The sequence below is a fragment of the Ceratotherium simum genome, chromosome 2 (assembly GCF_057802395.1).
Source record: "Ceratotherium simum simum isolate JZ-2026a chromosome 2, ASM5780239v1, whole genome shotgun sequence".
Lineage (NCBI taxonomy): Eukaryota > Metazoa > Chordata > Mammalia > Perissodactyla > Rhinocerotidae > Ceratotherium > Ceratotherium simum.
This window is the reverse complement of record NC_141901.1, coordinates 25,035,433-25,057,502: the sequence shown is the minus strand read 5'-3', so window position 1 is coordinate 25,057,502 and position 22,070 is coordinate 25,035,433. Positions and strand designations below refer to the sequence as shown.

Below are 22,070 nucleotides of genomic sequence, written 5' to 3'. Positions count from 1 at the left end.
TTTATGTACACTTGCATACATAATTTTTTTCCAAGAGGGCAGACTGTTAAACAACTACCAGTATACCACTGGATGGGAAGAATGGGTGGGGGGGTGGTTAAAACCAAAGAAGGAAATTCAAAATGTTTTTTCATTTGGTTTTTCAGTTTGCCCTCAGCATCCAACTGCCATGGTGTGCTCTAAGTACACACTCACAGATGTTAATGCCCAAACATCTCCAGTAAAACACAAACACCCCTCCCCACTATTAAGAATTAAAAGCACTTTACTTGAAAAAAATCAACTTTATTTTTTTCTAGGTTAAAAAAAAATAGAACCAGCTATTAATTTTTGTCGAGAAAATGCTCCTTTTGGTGTTCACATCTAGATTTCTGAAAAGGTGATCTGGTTACTAAAATAATCCCAAATGCATTCATAAACCAGATCCACATGTGACCAGCCCTTTACAAAAATTAATGACAGTTGCCACAGCCTTTACATTCATTCTCATCATACATTACAACATGCAGATACACAGAGAAAGAAAGACAGGCCAACAAGCTGAATAAACATTATGGCATCAGGAAAACGAAAATCCATCTGCATAAAATAAATACAACTTTGTAATAACTATAAAGAAAACGAAAGCACTTAATACGACAATGGCAGTTCCACGTATAACTGGTTCATTACCCAACCGTGACACTAGTTACTGTAAAATGCATAGACTCCTTACATGTAAAGAATTTGTGCATCACAGTCATGTGTTCAACAGTTTTACACAATAAAAATAAAGCCATTCAAAATACGTGTGCATACTTTGCAACTAGAATACACTTAGAAATTTTTTTTGCTCTTTCAACTGTTTTAAAAAAATATTAAATGTAAAAATCCTCAAATGGGAATTTTGCAGAAAAAACCATATTTTATCTTCCATATGGCTAGAGTCACCCTCCCCCAACAGTTCAGCACCCTCAGCTTATTCCCAGGGTCCAGTTCCTAATTGTTGGGGATCAATGCAAAATGATTACAATAGAGCACCAACCAGTAGTCACTGCTACTGCTCCAGAGAACACTCGGCCCCACTGTGATCTAGAAATGTCCACTTTAGGTAGTTTTGGTCCCAAACATGTTAGCCTCTATCTACTCCCTCATAAAACGAACCAGCACACCTGCTGCCCAGTGCTGCTTCTGACCTTGCCTTGCATGTGAACAGATGTAAGGTTCACAGCACTACGTGGCAAAAAATAAGATGAACCATTTTCATCCATCCTTCATGGACCAGAGCTGACATGCTTGTAATGGTAACTCTGGAGTGAAGTCCTATGTCATGAAGAAAAGAACTAACTCTTCCTACTCAGCAGTGCAAATACAATTTTCTTAAATAGAAAAAGAATCTGATAAGACTATCCATGATTAAAGACTACTTTCTATGATGATAACCAGGTCCCACTAGTTCCGAAGAGTCTTTAGGGAAGTGATTGTCAAAAGAACGTTACTAGACAAATCCACGCAAAGTGAGTGACATGAGAAAAGAATGGAGAGGCCTTCTTAACATCAGTCCAAACGGTATCAACACTATAGTGACGTTCTGAGGTTTGCATTTGGTGATTTAACGTTTTCTTTTCACAAAAAGGCTTGAGAACAACTGCAATACCACCAACTCTGGATTATTCAGGGTTTATTCCTTTTTAAATAAGCCCATGGATCATTTAGGCTTCTGTGTTTCCTCTTCCTGAAGCTGTCTGTCTTTCCAAAGCTTTTCACTACTCGTTAACACAGTCATAAATATATATAGGCAAGAGAAACTAATAAACAACTCAAATCATTTTTTTTAATTAGTAAGCATCCCTAGAAGAAGAAAAAAAGTTTGATGAGAATAAAAATTCAAATTCCTAAATACAATTAGATTTTTGGCTTACTATGACTTATTACTGGATTAATTATCCAGTAATCTCTAGTTCCTTTACTGTAGAAAATTAAGGGTTGGTTGTAATATTAAAAACTCTTAATATGACAGCTCTGAACTTACAGCTATAGTTTTTTTTAAAAAATCTACTATTTAGAGTCAACTAATTTGTTTGCCCACCCAAAACATCATTTTCCATTCTGTCATTTTTCTTTCTTTACCTTCCATTGGCATAGAGGCTTCTCCACAATATCTGTATATTTTGACACCAACAACAGTTTCTGAAGTTAAGAGTGAACTGCTGGGGTGGTCACTTCTGTAGTCGCTGCACCTACCCATGGCCAAGCAGATGCTCCATCACTGTGACTCGCTGAGACCAGGGTCAAGCAGGGACCTCTCAACCCTCTCTGCTGTGGGAATCTAGGCAGATCAGCTGAGACCAAGAAGTGCTGAGATTCCACAAGCTACTGGTATAAAACTGGCACAGTTTTATTTTCTTTCCCCTTGACAAAATATTCTTTAAAACTCCTTTCATCTCACTTTGCAAAGAAAGTACAAATTAGGAATTTTTATTCAGTTCTGTACAGTGGCACATTGCTGCTTCCCTGATTGCCATATAAGAACACTGATTCTCTCTTGACATTTCCTAGTGCAGGCAGGAGAACTCCAGTTACCGATAAAGAAAGCACTGTCAATGCTCTCAAACAAAGGTATTTTGCAAACAGAAGAGAGAGAACATGTTGATAAAGAATCAAAGAGGGATAGGGCAGATCAAATACACATCTATTTACAACTCACAGATCAATTTTCAAAAATTAACTCACATCTATTGGTATTTGTCACTCTAGAGACTGTTGAAATGCCTCTGCGCTTGAAAAGTAAAGCATCTTACAGAATAGTTTGCCTCACGTGTATGGTATATTAAACAACATATGTTCCTTTGGAGCACAGTGATGGAGAAAGCGGCCCTAAACTACATTTATGTATGCATGTATACGTTTCTCTTTTTTCTGATAGGAGAACTGGCCACTCTACCTCCGGCTTGCTTCAGCAATGAGGAAAAGGTCTGTTAGCTAGGACTGTGCACACCATACCTGACAGTGAACAACTTATCCCCCAGATGGCTGAATAATCTCTCAAATGAACAATTTCAATTCATCCTGTAATCCAGCAGTGTCTGCTGGGCCTCAAACAGAAGCATCTTTAAGCTTCTATTTGGCCTCCTATCATCATCCATACCTCTAAACTGAGATCGGTTTCACCGACTCACTGTCACCATAAAATACATAACGAAATGCTTAGGTTTCAGAAAAAATTGCACCTTATAACAACCATTACAAAACCAAACACATTAACAGTGTCCTCTGCCTTTAACCTGCACTCTATAACTTGCAATGAGGTATTTCAGCTAACGCATCATTCTTTTCCACATCAGCACTGAGCTAGCCTAAAGATGAAGCTGCTGTGGGCTTTTATTTGGTGTTGCTTTACCTTTCCCACATAACTGGGAGAAAACTCACATCTTTTTAGTTTTTTTGGTTTATTTAAAAATGAAAACATCAGCCTTTATTTTTATTTTCTGGCCTACTTCTCAAAACTGTCATTTGCATTTGTATGATTAGCGGCAACAGGGGAATCGACAATGCTCATATCACAGAAAACTACCACTGACTTACCAGGATCTTAATAGTCTTCCAATCTCAAACAAAAACATACTCTGTCTCAGCCTCAAGAGTGCAGGTGACGGACTGAGGCAGTGCCAGCATTTTGAGAAGAGTTTGGTTCTCCTATGAGGTAAACCACAGGAACGTGGTGACAAAAACAAAAACAAAAAATGTTTTCTAGAAATAGAAACTTGACTTTATCCTCTTCAGAAGCAACTGGAAGAGACTGGGAAGCCTTTTCTTGCTGGTCTATCTCCTGGTTACGCCACCTTCACACAGGCAGCTCCTTGATGTGATACTGGAACACAGGTTCCGGGGGTGCCCTGTGGGAACCTGTCACCGTTTTAAGTCAGTGTCTGCCTCTGGCTCTGGCTCTTATTTTCCTAAGCCTGTTTTGCCTTAAATTGATCATTTAAATGTTTTACATTAATTTGTTTCAACTATCCCCAAATACATTCGGTGCTAATATGCCAAAATGGAAAAAAAACAAGCCTCTGAGCTCCAGATGGAGGCCTCAGGTCGGTGTGGCCCCCAGTGCGGGGTGGGGCTGGACAGCATCAGTGCAGATACACACGCAGAGACAGGACAGCCTCTCAAGAATCCCACTCACTGATCACACTTACATTTGTTTTCAGGCTATATTACTAATCCTTTGTAATATACACATCTGATAAAAGTGCATTTTGTAAAAGACAATTATCAATCTATGATATGTTTTCTATACCAAAAGAAAAATCAAGTGACCCCTCCCGCAAGGGAAAGCACTCGCGCATGTAAACACGGTGTGGGACTGAGCTAGCCTTTTTAAAGAACACATTCTAGTACTGAGATGCGTCCGGTGGACACTGCCTTCCCCCAAGAGCATGCCTGACACTGAACCTCACCTAGCTGTTGAGGACTGGAGTGTCACTGCAAGCCTCGGGGATACAGTCCTTCTGAAGGTGCCAACCAGCTGCCCTCAAGGTTACTAGTAACACAGCAGGAGTCGGTGGAAATGAGGGCGCTCATCAGCCCTGCCCTAATAGAGACTACTAGCTAAGAGGAACGAAGACAACTTTCTGAGCTTGAGCTAGATTATCAAGGATACCTGGTGGCAACAGAATTTCTCTCAGAGAGTCTTCTAGGATGAATTTATGATTTCCTCTTCTCCAAATGTGATGTTTGCATAAATGTGTGGTAGAGCGAATCTTTTTAAAACATGAAAAGTCCTTAAAATATATTAGCAGGTCATTATACTACTGATCCTCATTTTAGTAGAGTTTTAAAATATCCCAAAGGGGATAAATATTAATCCATCCATTGAATTTCCTTTGCTTTTTTTAATATTCTGATTTGCACGTCTAAAATAATGCACACTTATGAAAGTCTGAACTCCTATGGTGACCTTGACAAGTCCAAGTCAATTCCTAAAACAGGCAATGGTAAAAATACTGAATGATGTTGTACCACATATAGCCTGATAAAAATGCAAAAGACTGTATGAGAAATATCCACATGTTGCTGAGGGTCATCTCTCTGGAAACAATTTCCTTATGGCCCTTGAGAGGTGGAAAAGCTCCTAAAAGACAAGACAGAAATATTAACTTGTTTTACTGTGGTGGTAGGTCTCCTGGAACAAAAGCTGAATATTAGTTTAACTAGAGTTTCTGTTTTTTGTTCTTTAAAGCATTTTCTGTGACTTCCCATTGCTCTTGAAGAAAGATCTCATTTGAAACACAATTTTCAAACGGCTGAGCCCTTTTCTGCCTCTAAGCCTCTGCCCTTCTTCTCTCTGCCTGGAATGCTTCTCCTCCATCTCAGTGAACAGCAGGTTCAACTGCATCCCGTCAACTGTATGGATACCACCGTCTCCCCCTCCCAGTCAGTCATTCCCCTCTCTGTGTTGAAATATTTCCTTCTTGGTGCTTTCCACAATTTGTAATGATCCCAATCTATCTTTCTTTTTTCTACAGACTTGTCTACTGTCTGTCTCCCACTGGAATATGAGCTGCATGAGAGCAGGCACTCCGGCTGTCTTGTTTCCCACTGTATCCCTAGAGATTTCCATAGTGGCCAGGACACCGGATGTGTGAAATTGATATTAAATAATTTCAAAACAGCATAACTTATGCTAATTCCTCCATTTACAAGTTAAATATTTTTGCCACAAAAAAAGTGGTTGTAAATCACTGACATTATTTTCAAAAGGCAATATGCTTTATGAAATATATCTTCATAATAAAAAGGAGAAACACAAAGTAAACAAATGTCTTCAAATTCTTTTCTGGAAAGGAAAGCTAGACCACTTCAGAGCAATAGTACCTAAGGTCATCTTGATAACACTGTTCGGCATTTCAAATAGTCTCTGTCCTTGCTGATAATCCCATAGGGTAAGCTGATTCATGAGAGGATTTGCTTCTTACAAGCATACAGCGAGCACTTTCAAATTTCAAGGTCTATTATGCAAAAAGCTTTCTTAAAAAGAGGCTTCTATTATTGTCGCTACAATTTAGGACAAATATCACAAAGTAAGAGACTGAGATTGAAAAAGAAGAGAGATCTTGTTGGACTCTTAATCGCCTCATGCCTTCTTATACATCCATCCTGTCTTATCTTTAAAGAAAATTTGCGAGTAAGACCAAGGAATGCACACAGCAGAGAGGGGCATCTTGTTCAGTCAGTCTTACTAGGCATTCTAAAGGCATCTGCAGTGTCCAACTCCTGTCATATTAATATGCACTACTCCAGAGCCCCAGAGTCAGAAAGTTAAGATGAGGAAGGAATCCTGTTGAGGGCAAAGTGAAACAATCCTAAACACAAAAACAAAAGCATTAACGGTAGTTAACGGTATCAGCCTTTGCTCAGCATCTGGCCTCTGACAGTCTGATTTAACATCCACTTGAATTCTGAACCAAAACAATCTAAGTGGGAAGAAAACAGGGCCTTCCGTTAATCTAAAACCCCATGGCCAACCTCAGACCTGGGACAACTTTCTCTTCACCTTTTTTTTGTATTGCAGGCTCTAGAAAATAGGCCTACAACACAGCTATTTGTGAAAGCTCTTTGGTAGCGCCTGGTGTTCTTTCCTAACTCCCTTTCTTCCTTCTCTCTCCATCTCCCATCCTATGTCTTTTTCACTGCATCATAGTTTTCATAGAATGTAGAGAATATCAAGTATAGAAAAGAGACGTTTGGGTAAATAGACTTTTTTCTCCCAAGGAGAAAAGTATAATGTTGTATCCATGAACCTTAAAAAGTGAACTTTATCCATACGTGTAAAGAAAAGAATAAGCATGTAAAAATGCAGTTAAAAATGATCTCAAATGACTGCAAGATGATGGTATTATTTCAACAATCAAGTATGCACAATGCCAAAACATAAATGTGATTTGCTGTTTCATAAAACAGCCCATACACCTGTATATGCATGATTGCAGTCTTCCATACACTGTGTACTCTCCTGAATTGAATCCATTTGTACAACATTTTACTCATCATTTGATCTTTCCAACACTGGCTTATGAAGTAAGAGCCTGAATGAATTTAACATAAATTTTTCTTTATGAAAATTCTAGGCTGATATTCTTAAATATGGAAATACTTTGATTCCTTTAGGGTATCTGAAGAATCCAAAGATGGTTATCTCCCCTAAAGCAGATCTTTAGAACTATCAGTAACTTCAGGAATGTACGTAATAGGACACTGTGTACCTGTTTCATAAAAATGCGACAAGAGGTCTTCTTTTTCAATAAAACGTTGATAGAGCCAATCGGTAAGGTCAGCAGTCTCCAGGGGTACATCTTTAACTGGAAAAATCCTATTAAGAGTTAGAAAAAAGGTCAAAAACCACTTTAACTCAGAAGTTAAAATCATTCAGAACCACAGTTTAGCTTTGGTGACTGAAAAGCTGAAGAAAGCTAGGGAATGAATCCCTTTTCGCTTTAGCAAAGGTTGGTTTCTTCAGCTTCTCAAGTTATCTTGGTTTTTTAAAAATTGTTGTTGTTGATTATACAACAGAGTTCATTTATTTATTCATTCAGACATTTACTGGCATATTATACGTTAGGTCCAGTGCTAGACACTAAAAACATACTATTAGATGATCCTACATCTACGAATAATTATTGAGAAATAACTATGCCTTACCATGTTTGTGGGTTTAAGTAGGAAGGATATTTAGAACAGATGAAGTTTTACCTTGCAGCTACATTAGGACACATGCACAGTAGTCAAATGCTAGGCCAAACAATGCATCTTAGCAATGTTCTTTTGGTGCGAATGTTTGTGAACCAGATAGAATCTGCCTAAATTGGTGCTTTTTCACTAATTATATCAGAGATATTGGTTTCATGAGCAGGGCCAACTCTTACTGATTGGGAGTGGTTGTTGGAACAGGATTCTGAAGATTCTGTGACCATGTCCTGACTCAGTAGGAGACAGACTGGGATGGTTAGTGATATATATCCATTGGAAGTGAGAACAGAAGGGACAGCATGAGTAAGTACTAAGTATTTGCTGACCTCAAAAAAGAGTTTCTTTTCTTTTTTGTTTTCCTATTTTGTGGGGGGTTTTCTTTAATCTTTTTTCTTATCAAAGGTATAAAGGTACACAGTTTTAAAAGACTGCAAAAGGTTTGTTTGTATGAAAATCAGCAGTCCCTGTCCCTCAGCCTTTTGTTTCTCCCTCCCCAGAGGAATCGATTTTTACCTCTTTCAGCCAATTATCTTGATATTTATTGCCATATTTTTTCTTCATGTTTAGGGCTTAAACATGTTAGGGCTTAAACAAGTCCACTGACTTCCCACTGTGGAAGGATTAAGCTCCTTCCTCCTCCTATTCCCACCACACATCACACATGCACACCCTTCCCGTCTTCCCAAAGCAGTTGTATGGTAATTTTAATAATTAGCACAATATTAGACATTTATGTGATTATAATCATGTACATATATTCAAAGGTAAGCTGCGAGTAGTGACTCATGGCTACTTTCCCTTTCCTGTCTAATTTCTGTTCTCTCTGAATTGAGCAATTATACTGTTTTCTATGTACACATAACTAATTCAACCAGAAGCTCTTGGCCAATTGTTTAGAATCAATTCTCTAGATTGGGTCTGCAAACTTTTTCCTAAAGGGCCAGATAGAAAATATTTAGACTTGGCAGGTTATATGGTCTCTGTTGTAACTATTCAACTCTGCTTCATAGTGCAAAAGCAGCTATAGACAATGTATAAATAAAAGAGTGTAGTTGTGTTCAAATAAAATTTTATTTAAAAAACAGGCAGTGGGCCAGATCGACCTGTAGTCTAGATCTTCTCTCAGGGCATTCGATACATCAGATGTTCTTTCAATTTCAAGCCCCAGTAGACAGTTGTATGTCATAGTTGCACATCCTTCTAGTTGCTTTATGTGGGACGCGGCCTCAGCATGGCCAGAGAAGCAGTGCGTCGGTGCGCACCCGGGGTTCAGCGTGCGCACTTAACCGCTAAGCCACAGGGCCGGCCCGTTCTCCTTCTGTATTTACTCCACATTTTGATGGAGCACATCCTCCAGCAATTTCTTGAGAAAGTGTACTTGAAATCTTGCATTGCTGCCAATGTCTTTTATCTGTCCTCAGACCTGGTTGATAATTTGACTAGATATAGGATGCAGGGTGGGAATTCATTTTTTTCCATCTTTGTCTTTTTGTTCTCCTTTCTAGGAGATTTCTTAATTAATTTCTAAACTTTTTACTGAGTTTTTACTTCTTTTATCATATTTTTAATTTCTAAGAGCTCTCTGAGTGTTCTTTTTTATAGTGTGCTATTATTGTTGCAATATCTTCCATGAGAATCTTACCTATATGAAAACTATAATGGAAATTTTAAAATATTCACAAAAGTAGAGAAAAGAGTTAATGAACTCCCATGTACTATTAGGATTTTTGGAAGCTGTACTTTCCCTGTACAGTCTCCATTCCTCCAAGTCACCTTTTCCTCTTTGTTTTCGTCTCCATCCTTCACAGGAGAGGCCGACTGGATCACCAGTTATCTGGTAACTCTTTGTTGTTTGCTCACATTTACAGATGTGGGACTAAACAGCTGATTGAAAGCTCTCAGCTTGTGAGTGGAGTTTGTTGACTGTGAGCTTCACTGAGGATTATCTGGCTGGGCCATTTAAGTTGGTCTTGAACTCTTCATTCCCCCAGAGAAAGATCCTCTGATTTCCTGCCTAAAGAGTGAAGGCCTGATTGCTAGCTTTCTGGTAGCAGAGTGAGACACCAGGGCTGGGAGTCTCAGCACTCGGCACACTTACATCACTTGACCAGGTTATTTTCATTATGGGACCGTCCTCTGCCTCAACTGTGCCTGGGGTTCATGAGTGCAGAGAGCCTCTATTTCCCTCTCCACAGTAAACCTCTAGTACAGTAGTCCCCCTTATCTGCGGTTTCATTTTCTGTGGTTTCTACCCACGGCCAACTGCGGTCCAAAAATATTAAATGGAAAATTCCAGAAATAAACAATTCATAAGTCTTAAATTGTGCACAGTTCTGAGTAGTGTGATAAAATCTCATACTGTCCCACTCCGTCCTGCCCCAGACATGAATCACCCCCTTGTCCCGAGTATCCACACTGTATACACTACCCTTCCATTAGTCACTTAGTAGCCCTCTTGGTTTCAGATTGACTGTCATGGTATCGCAGTGTTTATCGTCAAGTAACCCTTATTTTACTCAATAGTGGCCCCAAAGTGCAAGAGTAGTGATGCTGGCAATTCAGATATGCCAAAGAGAAGCTGTAAAGATCTTCCTTTAAGTGAAAAAGGGGAAGCTCTTGATTAATAAGGAAAGAAAAAAAATCATATGCTGAGGTTGTTAAGATCTACAGTAAGAAGGAATCTTCTATCTATGAAATTGTGAAGAAGGAACAAGAAATTCATGTTAGTTTTGCTATTGCACCTGAAATATGTATGTATAGGAAAAAACATGGTATATATAGGGTTGGGAACTATCTGCATTTCAGGCATCCACTAGGAGTCTTGGAATGTTTTCCTTGCAGATAGGGCGGGAATACTGTATTCGCCAGGGTAAGGAAAGAATAATCACCCAGCTGTGGGATGCAGAGTGGGGGTTCTGGGGATCTGAGTTCTCTTTAAACAGATTTCAACCAGTCTTCCCAAGTGTAGCGACCCTTTCAACCTCATTTCCACAGATACTGATGCTGCCAATTTTTCAGCCTTTTGGAGGTTCTGTGGTATAAATAAGGTTGGCCCTTGGTTTTCTCCACAGCCAGCCTAGGGTTCTGTTATTTACTGCTCCATCTGTTTTCCAACATCCCAAGTTTTGCTGCTATTGTCTTTCCTACTGTTCTCCCCATCCTTGTGGGTTTACACCTTAAAAAAAACCTCTTTAGTGTTATTTTACTGGAGTTTTGGATGGCATGACAGTAGACATGAGTCTGATCCAACGTCTCTTTTGAGAAGCTATCTTGTTATTTCTGAAAGGTCTAAGATGATTTTCTATCTTTGGCCAGTATCTACCACTTGCCATTCTCCAGAGGGGCCTACATTGCTATTTCAAGTTTAGGCAACAGTGTGTATTACAGTTACTTAGTAAGGATTTGAAAATTATAATGATGCATACCATCATAAAAACACTCAATAACTTCTATAGTTTATCAGTAAAACACAGTGTCCAGACCACTCAAATAATACAAAGGATTCCAAATGACCAGAAGACTATGCTCAGACTCCTTCAAAGGCTTTTTAAAATTATGTAGCATGGTCATTTGCAACAATTGGAAAAAAATTCAGAAGGAACATTATTTATGGATCACATTATAATCAGATCCCTTTCTCGTGTTATCTAAATATTTAAATATCAAACTGGGGGTATTTTAATACCCAAATTTAAGTATTAGTGAACAGGAAAAAGAAGAGAGGAGAGACGAGGAGTGTGATATGAAAAGAATCTATTAAAAGTCAGTTTCAAGATATCACACAATTTTGATTAAAGACAGTCATATAAAAGTAAAAGGTAATTGTTGTTACCAAGTATTAAAAAGATGAATTCTTGACAGAGATTCTAAAGACTCTTTTAACATCAATATTGATATAACCAGAGGAGTAGAGACAAGGAGATAAAATTTCAAATGAGGAGGAGTCCCAGGCCTATTTAAATAGGTTTGTCTTCCCATCTCTTCAAAGGGTAACTTCTATCCTTTGAATTATGAGCAACTCTCAAATTAGAAATAAATTCCAAGAGTTTTATTGTCTCTTCTTTCTCCTCTCCCCATTTTAACTAAGAATGCAGATTCCTATGGGGAAAAGTTACACAGGATACACAAGATCCTAAGGCTGCTTCGACAGACTACTTCACCTGCCCTGTACATGAAAGACTACAGAATTTAGCCATTAGGCAAACATATTTCCATGGAAAAATGTTCTCAGTGTTCACCCTACAAGGCTAAGCTCACATCTCCTCACCCTGCTATATCTTTTCTCCTCGGTTGCAAAAGACCAAACTCCCTGTCTCAAGCCATGATCTCCACTTAAAGTGAGTTTGAAGGGGAGACGATTAAAAAAACAAGTCAGTTTTGTGAAGTAGCTTTTCCAAACCTCTTTCCTTCTCTAAGAAGTTTCTTTAGGTGCCCTAAAGAGCCATAAAACAGCCATTTACATGTAAGGATTGAATGTCTATATCCACCAAGCAACTTTATAATCTCAGTTTGCAGGTAGGAAGATGAATTAATGCAAATAATGACAATTTTGTTTTTACCTTTTCTATATTTACACTTTTGATTTCTTTTTCTTGTCATATTGCCTGATTAGGACCTCTAGTACAATGGTGTATAGAAGTGGTGATAATGAGCACTCTTGTCTTTCATTACTGATCTTTCAGGAAGAAATATTCAATAGTTCACCATTAAGTACAATACTTGCTGTAGATTTTTTTTGTAGATACCATTAATCAGATTAAAGCTATCCCCTTCTAGTCCCAGCTTGCTAAGAGTGTTTTCTTTTTTATCATGAATGTTGCGTTTTATCATTTTTTTCCGTATACTGAAATACTTATATAATTTCTCCCTTTATTCTATTAATGTGATGAATTAAATTGACTGATTTTTGAATATTAAACCAAACTGTCATTCCTGGAATATGTGCTCTCAGTATATAATATGATGTATTTTTTGATATATCGGTGGGTTAATCTTGCATCTATAATCATGTAAGAGATTTGCCTGTAAATATTCCTTTCTTGTAACATCTTTGGTTCAGGTTTTGGTATCAAAGTTATGCTGGTCTCATAAAACAAGCTGGGAAGTATCCTCTCTTTTCTATTTTTTGCAAGAACTGTACTTAATGTCCTTTTATTGTCTTTTTAATGACTATAGGATCTGTCATGATGTCCCCTTTTTCATTCCTGATATTGGTAACATGGGCCTTTTTTTCTTGATCAGTGTTGCCAGGAGTTGATCAATTTTATAGTGTTTCCAAAAAAATTTTACTTTTTTGGTGTTGTTATTCTTTCTACTGTATGTTTTCTGATTCAAAAAGTTCTCCTTTATTATTCCCTGCCTTCTACTATATGTTTGGATTTCATTTGCTTTTCTTTTTCTAACTTCTTGAGATCAATATTTAGATCACTGATTTTTAGTTTTTTTCTTTTCTAATAGAATATTTTTAAGGGTATAAATTTCCTCTAAACACAAATTAAGTTGTAGCCCATAAGTTTTTACAGATCATATTTTCCTTATTATTCTGTTAAAAATATTTTCCAATTTCATTGTAACCTCTTTTTTTTTTTTTTTTTGTGAGGAAGATCAGCTCTGAGCTAACATCCATGCTAATCCTCCTCTTTTTGCTGAGGAAGACCCGCTCTGAGCTAACATCTATTGCCAACCCTCCTCCTTTTTTTCCCCAAAGCCCCAGTAGATAGTTGTATGTCATAGTTGCACATCCTTCTAGTTGCTGTATGTGGGACACGACCTCAGCACGGCCGGAGAAGCGGTGCCTCACTGTGTGCCCGGGATCTGAACCTGGGCCGCCAGTAGCAGAGCGCACGCACTTAACAGCTAAGCCACGGGGCCGGCCCTCATTGTAACCTCTTAATACATGGTAAACATTAAATTCCTCTTATTCCCTATTGATGGACAGTTTCTCATCTTTTGTTATGATAAACAATGTGGCAATGAATAACATTGTGCAAATGTCCATTCATATGTGTATATCTGTAGGATAAAATTCCAGAAGTGAAATTGCTAAGTCAATTGCTAAATACATTAGTAATTTTGAAAGATGTTGCTACATTGTCCTAATTTATATTCCCACTAGCAATTTACGAGAATTCCTCTCACAGAAAGATTTTTAAATCTGGAATATACCAATTTGGGGACATATTCTAGGGATCCATCTATGAGTTCTCTTTAAGAATATAGATATCTTGTGTTTTTATTTCAATATTAATCTTAATAAAAATATTCTGAATCATACAGATAAACATCTTATAACTAAGAAGTGCCATGTGATTTCAGTGCCTATCTTTATAGCCACTTTGGCACAGTGCAGTACCTCTTGAAAAGTAAAAGGCCAGAAAAGTGAACAGGGGTATACTCAAGAGCAAAATCTATTTTTTCACCTCTTAGGATTTGAGATTTAGCTGTAGCTCTCCCTGTGACTTTTAATATCCATTAAAATAAAACAAGAGACAAGTTCTGCTTCTTGTTGCGTAAGAATTGCAGGGTAGTTCACAGGTAACAGTTTTAAATTCTGGACAAAACACACAAAGTAATTAGTGGGAGCCACTGGAGAGGACTAAAAGCAGGCAGATATTGGAGGAGGGTCAACACTGGAAGACAGGAAGGACACTGGGCAAGTTTTCCATTTTTTACAGCTTTTTACTCGAGAATAGCTCCAGTTAGTGCCAAGCAGGGAGGCTAAAACTTATATAGAAATAGGTAGTCTTACTGGTTGAAGAATCAGAGCACAGAGATTAGGGCGACCACAGCAGTTGGAAAGTAAGGAATCCCAGAAAGAAGCAAGCACAGAGTGGGAGCCACGACTTCTCAGCATGAACCCCACCCAAATCCCTGATTGGCCCCTGAACTATGCATGTATGGGGCCGACTCCAAGCAAATAAAGCCCTACAACTCTCAGCCAGCATAGTTCTGGGCACAAGTTCTTTTTGTTTCCTCCAAATTAAATGTTCTTAAAGATCTGGATTTTTAGGAAAGTCAGTTAACTTCATCCTGATACTAAAGGAATGTTTTAAAATTACAAATTTAAATTTAAAAATTAGATGTTATTTTTTAGGTGAGTGGCATTACAAATTACTCACTTTTTACTTTTACATAATTTAATACTGTCTTAACAGTTTTGCAACATAAGTAGCACTTTTTAAGCTATTCACCTGTATTACACTGAGTATCAGCCAAATGGTCTGAGGAATTATTTGCATTACTTCTTGACCTCTAAAAATATACTATTTCTGTAAATATAACATCAGGCCTAATCAACCTAAGGATAACTTAGCAAGAGTCATAGGGATACAGAATATCTTGAAATAGTATTTAAAACATCTTTATAAGGAGAAAACTCACATTAAAAATAAGGCTGAGGGGCCGGCCCTGTGGCTTAGTGGTTAAGTGCGCGCGCTCCACTACTGGCGGCTGGGGTTCGGATCCCGGGCGTGCACCGACGCACCGCTTGTCCAGCCATGCTGAGGCGGCGTCCCACATACAGCAACTAGCACATATGCGCAACTACGACATACACCTATCTACTGGGGCTTTGGGGAGAAAAAGGGAAAAAAAAAAAAAAAGGAGGAAGATTGGCAATAGATGTTAGCTCAGGGCCAGTCTTCCTCAGCAAAAAGAAGAGGATTGGCATGGATGTTAGCTCAGGGCTGATCTTCCTCATAAAAAAAATAAAATAAAATAAAAGTCTTAAAAAAAAAAAAAAGGCTAAAACAGGCCTGGCCCGGTGGCATAGTGGTTAAGTTCTCGCACTCAGCTTTGGTGGCCTAGGGTTTGCGGATTCAGATCCTGGGTGCACCACTCATCAAGCCATGCTGTGACAGCATCCCACATACAAAATAGAGGAAGACCAGAACAGATGTTAGCTCAGGGCCTATCTTCCTCGCCAAAAAAAAAAAAAAAAAAAGGCTGACTTAGAGGAAGTTTGGGTTTATCAACTGAACACCTGAAAGAACATGGTGAGGTTAGTGAATTATCTACTGCTTTAAATGGGGGTGAGTGTGGGTGTGGGGCTCTGTTTTAACAGAAAACCTACCCTATCATCTGCCTAGAACAGCTTGGACATTCTCTTGCCTTGGGAGATGGCCAGGAGCGCAGACTAAATGCTCCCTTAAGAGCAATCTACTTCTATTACTCTGATTGTTTGGTGACCGTGGGATTAAAATATTAAAACGACTAATCCCCGAATATGGCAAAGTATCAAATGCACTGAATACCAGTCCTCTTGGGATCAAATAAAAGGAGTTCTTGTGGGACATAAATAAGTAAATAACAGAAATAAATCTTTCCAAACCAATAGCTATCCAAATAAGACACCAGCTCCTAATTTTCAAGAAACAAAAATTCTTATTATCAGTAATTGAGAATGTACTCTTGAAAACAGAGTGTTCTACCAAAATCCACAGAATCAGATTTAAGAGAACTAGATAAATTACACTCTCTCTCTTTTTTTTTTTTTTGGTGAGGAAGATCAGCCCTGAGCTAACATCCATGCTAATCCTCCTCTTTTTGCTGAGGAAGACTGGCTCTGAGCTAACATCTATTGCCAATACTCCTCCTTTTTTTCTTCCCCCCCTAAAGCCCCAGTAGATAGTTGTACGTCATAGTTGCACATCCTTCTAGTTGCTGTATGTGGGATGTGGCCTCAGCATGGCCGGAGAAGCAGTGCATCAGTGCGTGCCCAGGATCGGAACCTGGGCCGCCAGTAGCGGAGCGCACGCACTTAACTGCTAAGCCATGGGGCCGGCCAAATTACTCTCAAAAAAGGATATAAAATACTGCTTAGCAGCTAGCACCTCTACATATTGGAGTTAGAACATCTGAATTTTCACGCCACCCAGACTCCACAACGTGAGCTAACAAACACCATGGCTAAACCCTCAATTTAATTATGCCCGCTACATGCAAGGAGCTAATAAGCACTGAAGAAGATTTTGAGATAAACAGTTCCTGCTTTCAAAAATCTAATAATCTAGCACAGGGATAAGAAAAGTAAACAAATAATCTAAAACCAAAATATGGTGAATGTTGTATAAGGAGTTTAAAGAATTTCTGTGTAAGTTTATTTATTTATTTTTTGGTGAGGAAGATTAGCCCTCAGTTAATATCTGTTGCCAATCCTGTTTTTGCTGAGGAAGATTGGCCCTGAGCTAACACCTGTGCCCATCTTCCTCTACTTTATATGTGGGACGCCTGCCACAGCATGGCTTGATGAGCAGTGTGTAGGTCCAGGTCCGGGATCCGAACCCATGAACCCTGGGCCACCAAAGCGGAGCACGCAAACTTAACCACTATGCCACCCGGTCGGCCCCTCTGTGTAAGTTTAAATGAAGGAGTGAACATATCTACTTATGGCACAGGCTACATGGAAAAGGTATCACTTAAGTTGACCTAAAAGAGTAAGTAAGATTTAAAAAATTTTTTTAATTTTTTAACAAAGTAACAATATGCATATTGTTTTCAAAAAATCAGAGTACTACAGGGTTCACAATGAAAAATAATAGTCCTATTTTTACCCTCCTCAGATACCTATTTCCCAGATACAATTCCTTTCAACTTTCTTTTGCTATTCACCACCATACTGCTTATTATCATGTTAATACCACTATTTCTAGATTATCCAGTTTAAAATTTATTCACTGACTTCCTACTATGGAAGATAAGGATCTGGCTCTCTTACACCTCTGTCCTCTTCTCCTTTGGCTTCCTCCTCCTCCTCTCCTACAGAGTTAATAATTCTTTCTCAGTGCCAACTCTGTCCTGTGTCACTATGCTTATTAGTTCATGTCCTGTTTATTTTCTTATGTGTCTGTTTGCTCTATCAGACTGTGCTATACTCATCTTTGCACACCCAAGGCATAAATCAGTGCCTGTTCCTTTGTGGGAACTCAAGTTTGCTGAAATGAATTACACTGGAAGTAATCTGCCAGCATAAAACTTTATGAGGTGCCATCAGTACCATGGGCATAGTTAATTGACACCACCAGGGTTAGTGTGACAAAAATAACTCAGAAACGCAGAAACTACTTGTCACCAAAAATAGATTTACGGACAAGAACAGATACTGTCAATTCTAACATATCAGAATATCTCCCAGCATTCAATTCCCAGAAGTTTTGCTTTGAGCCATTGTCCTGAGGTAATCTGCTCCAGCCTCATCCTCAATATATTGAAATGTAATATTTATAGCTCCCCCTGGATCCACTAGAAAGGTTTAAAAAAACCCACTTGGTTATCTGAAAATAGAATTCAGCAACTCAGATATAAACTTTTACCCACTTTAATACAAGGATAAACCAAGGCTCTAAAGTAGCAAACTTAGCATCATATAGGAGAGAATTTTGAGTGACTTTAACATTTGTGTGGAAAGGGAGACGGCAAATACTAAGCACCGAGGCCACTGCTTCCCTTCATGGTCAGGGAACATGGAGCCTGGTACCCCTTCCCCTAGAACCCTGCTCCTTGTAACAGTCAAACCTATAGCAAACCAACATGCCATTTGAGAGTATAAGCAATGAGATGGCATTGTTCAAATTTATTTATTATGTCTTTATTTGTGTTACATCCTTTGAGACTCATTAAGACGCTTAACAAATGCTTGCTTAATGAACTGAACTATCCAGTAAGTAAAACACGGCATTGGTATGTTTGCTTAAGAGAATCATGATTACGCTTTCCATGTGTCTAATGACATAAATTTTTTATTAAGACTTTATCTTTTGTGTGTGTGTGAGGAAGATCAGCCCTGAGCTAACATCTGTTGCCAATCCTCCTCTTTTTTTTTTTTTGTCGAGGAAGACTGGCCCCGGGCTAACATCCGTGCCCATCTTCCTCTACTTTATATGGGACGCCACCACAGCATGGCCTGACAAGCGGTGTGGCGATGCACGCACGGAATCCGAACCTGTGAACCCCAGGCCGCCGAAGTGGAGCATGTGAACTTAACCGCTATGCCACTGGGCCGGCCCCAAGATTTTATCTTTTTTAGAGCAGTTTAAGGTTCACAGCAAAATTGAGGGGAAGGTACAGAGATTTCCCTGTATTTCCTAATGACTTTTTAAAACTTTTTATTTTGAAATAATTTCCGACTCAAAGAAATTCACTAAAATAGTACAAAGAATTCACATATATGCTTCACCCAAATTCCCCAAATTTGCTTTATCATTCTTTCTCTCCATATATACATATATATTTTTCTGATATATACATGATTTTTCCTCAGTTTTTGAAAGGTACAGATATTATGTCCCCTAAATACTTCCGTGTGTATTTTCTAAATAGAAGGACAGTCTCTTACATAACCATAGCGCAATAATCAAAATCAGGAAATTAACACTGATACAGTACTATTATCTAATCTACAATTTACAGATTTCATTCAAATTTTGCCAATTGTCCCACTAAAGAAAAGAAAGAAAGAAAAAAAGAAGGTACCATGCTTTAGGAAGAGGAACATAGCAGTAAAATAAATAAGATAGACTGAAGTAGGAAACTAATGTCAATAAAGAGAATATTTAATAAGCAAATATACTCCAGATAAGAGGTAATGAGGCCTGAGCTGGGCTATGGCATTTAGATAAAAAGAGAGAATAGAAACAAACACAGCAGAGGTATCTTTCATAGGCACCGGCAGCTGAATTTGAGAGAGGATAAAATTAGAGTGGACAAGTCAAAGGACCTCCATTATTTTCATTCTGGGTGAGGGCAGAATGATGTTAGCAAAAACCCCAACTGGAAAGCCAGGAGATACAAGTTTCTGTGAAGAAAAATGAGTTCACTTTTAGAAATATTAGGTTTGAAGAAGCAAAAGGGTATCCAGGTGGAGGAGAGGAAGTTAAGTGAGAGTCTGGAAGCTGGGAGAGGGACTGAGAGCTACAGGTCTATCTTGGGAGGAGCCATGTCTGTATACGGACTCTCCTGTTATGAACTCAACCTCCACAGAAAAAAAGAGGCCTAAAAACAGGATCCTGGAGAAGGTCTATATTTAAGCAATCTGTCAGAGACAGAGTGTCTGTGTGTGTGTGTGTGTGTGTGTGTGTGTGTGTGTGTAGATAGATAGATAAATAGAAAGACAGTGATCATCAGTGGGAGTTACGCTAAACCATTATTCAATTAAAATTTAAACTCTAAAAATTTTTTCCAAGAAAGCTAAATTAAATTAGAAAACAAAAAGTATTTTTTGAATGCCAACAGCAACCACTGTGCTTGATCCCAAAGAGATCTAGAAGTGAAAAAGACAGCATGAACCCCTAGGGGCCAAGGAGGTAGAGAGAGCTCTTCATTTCCAAAGCTTATTACAGTTCTCCAAATCATATTATGTCCAGATTCATATATTGAAAATAACCTAATAAATTAGATTTGAGTTATAGTCTTGATTCTTTACTATATTAACAGTAAAAAATTTTTTTCATATATAACTTCTTATAAATATTTGAGAATTAAGCTTATCTTTTAACTACAGGATGGAGATTTTATCTTATTTGAAACGATGATTCACCTCTTTCAAATCTTCAACTTCATTACAGAAATACAAAATTCAATCCACAATATAATCAAAACTCAGTTAAGACCACCTACTTAATGCCTCCAGCATCCTGAATGGTGCCAAACTAAAATATTTTACTTTCTTAGAGGAAAGGGGGCAAAAAACCGCTGGTGCAGAAAAAAAAAAAAGAACTTGTGGGTGGTGAACATTAATAAAAACAGCCAAGCAGAACTAAAAACCTAGAGATTAAATTTAATGGTTAACTCTCCACTTTCCAACTGGAAGCCCTGAATAGTGACCGATAACTAAAACTTCCCACCTTTTCCAGGGAAAAGCTAGGACTCAGAGGCAAAGCAATAGAAAATAAGAGATAAGAAAAGCAGACAGGAAGAAGGAGAGAAATGTTAGCAGAAGTAGGGGTGAAATGAGCAATAATTATAAGCAATGATAGAGAAAAGCCCTAGCATAGGAAAAACTAAAGATAGGACACTGTTTCCTTCCTCTAGGGGGAAAAAAAAGCCACTTTTAGTTCAAGAGGCAATCTTATGACCTCACTTCCAGAAGAGTGATTTTGGGGCTGGTGTGGAGGGTGGTAAACCTCTAACATATCATGAGTACCTGGTGTGTACCACTTAGGTGTGAACCACTTTAGAGTTACTCACGGTTACTGGGAAAAGGCAACCTGAAACTAGGTCCCCATTATGTTGAATAACTGATTTTTACTATATTAAATTTATTCCTTTACTTTATTCTAACTTTAACACCAAACAATATATAATTATAGAAATATAAGCCTCTTAAAGCTCACTTTTAAATTATGGATAAAACACTAGAATATGAAAACCTAGACTATATGATTTGAGTATTTCAATATCCTTGATTTAAAGAGGTAACATCTATTTAGTGTCTATTAAATGGTATGCATTTTAAATGTGAACTTATTAAATTCTTATAAGTACCTGATGAAGATGCTTTTGTTGCAATTATTCAAATAATTATTAAATCAAAATTCTAAATTCTGCGAGCAATTTCTTTTTTTCAATTAATTTTTTAAATTGAAGAATTAATACATTCGCATCATTAAAAAAAAACCCTCAGATACTATAAGGAGAAGAAAGATGCCTCCCCAGAGGCATTCACTGTCAACAGTGTAATACCAATTATATGGCAGTCACTCTCCTGCATTTTTGGGGGGACAAGGGACAGGCAGCAATTACTTTCGGACTTTTGTTTGAAGTGCTGCATGCCAAATATCCAATTAAATTATAACTAATGCTTTATTATACCCATTTTAAGATGCCTCCCAATTTCAGAGATGTTAAAATGTGAAAAAATATGTATCTTGATGAAATATGGTATATGACTTCTCACTTACCGTGTTTTTCAGAACTTAATTCTCGTATCTGAGAAGTGACACTACTTGATCTCTATGGGATGGCCTTCAAATATCACCTTTATAACTACCAACTATAAGAAACATAACTAGAAAATCATCCTGAATCCACTGTCACACATTGCAGCTTTCCAAGGGAAGACTCTTTGAGGAGGAGGGAACAGCCAGGATAAAGACCTCGAGGAAGGAACACGCTTAGCACATTCAAGGACAGCAAGAGAGCCAGTATAGCCAAAGGGGAGTGAGTAAGGGGAAGCAACAGGAGATGAGGTCAGAGGGAAGGAGCAGGTCAAACAGGGCCTTAGACACCATTGTAAGGCTACTGCCTTTTTAGATGGGTAAAGCCATTATGGGATTCTGAACCCAAGACTGACCTGATCTGACTTAAGATTTTAAAAAGACCACTCTGGATACTATGTTGGAAATAGACAC

At 38.2% G+C, this 22,070-nt stretch overlaps 1 protein-coding gene across 2 annotated transcripts in view; it reads right to left on the bottom strand.

Annotated features, from left to right (window-relative positions):
* Positions 1-264: 264 nt before the first annotated feature.
* The window catches only part of LPGAT1 (lysophosphatidylglycerol acyltransferase 1), a 76,508-nt gene continuing 54,702 nt past the window's right edge, over positions 265-22,070 (bottom strand). For both annotated transcript variants that reach the window (XM_087439412.1, XM_087439408.1), the window contains 2 exons: positions 7,242-7,348; positions 265-5,110 (listed from right to left, as the gene is read on the bottom strand). In XM_087439412.1, coding sequence (XP_087295538.1) covers positions 4,959-5,110; positions 7,242-7,348 — 259 coding nt within the window. In that variant the 3' untranslated portion in view covers positions 265-4,958. The remainder of the gene's footprint in view (positions 5,111-7,241; positions 7,349-22,070) is intronic.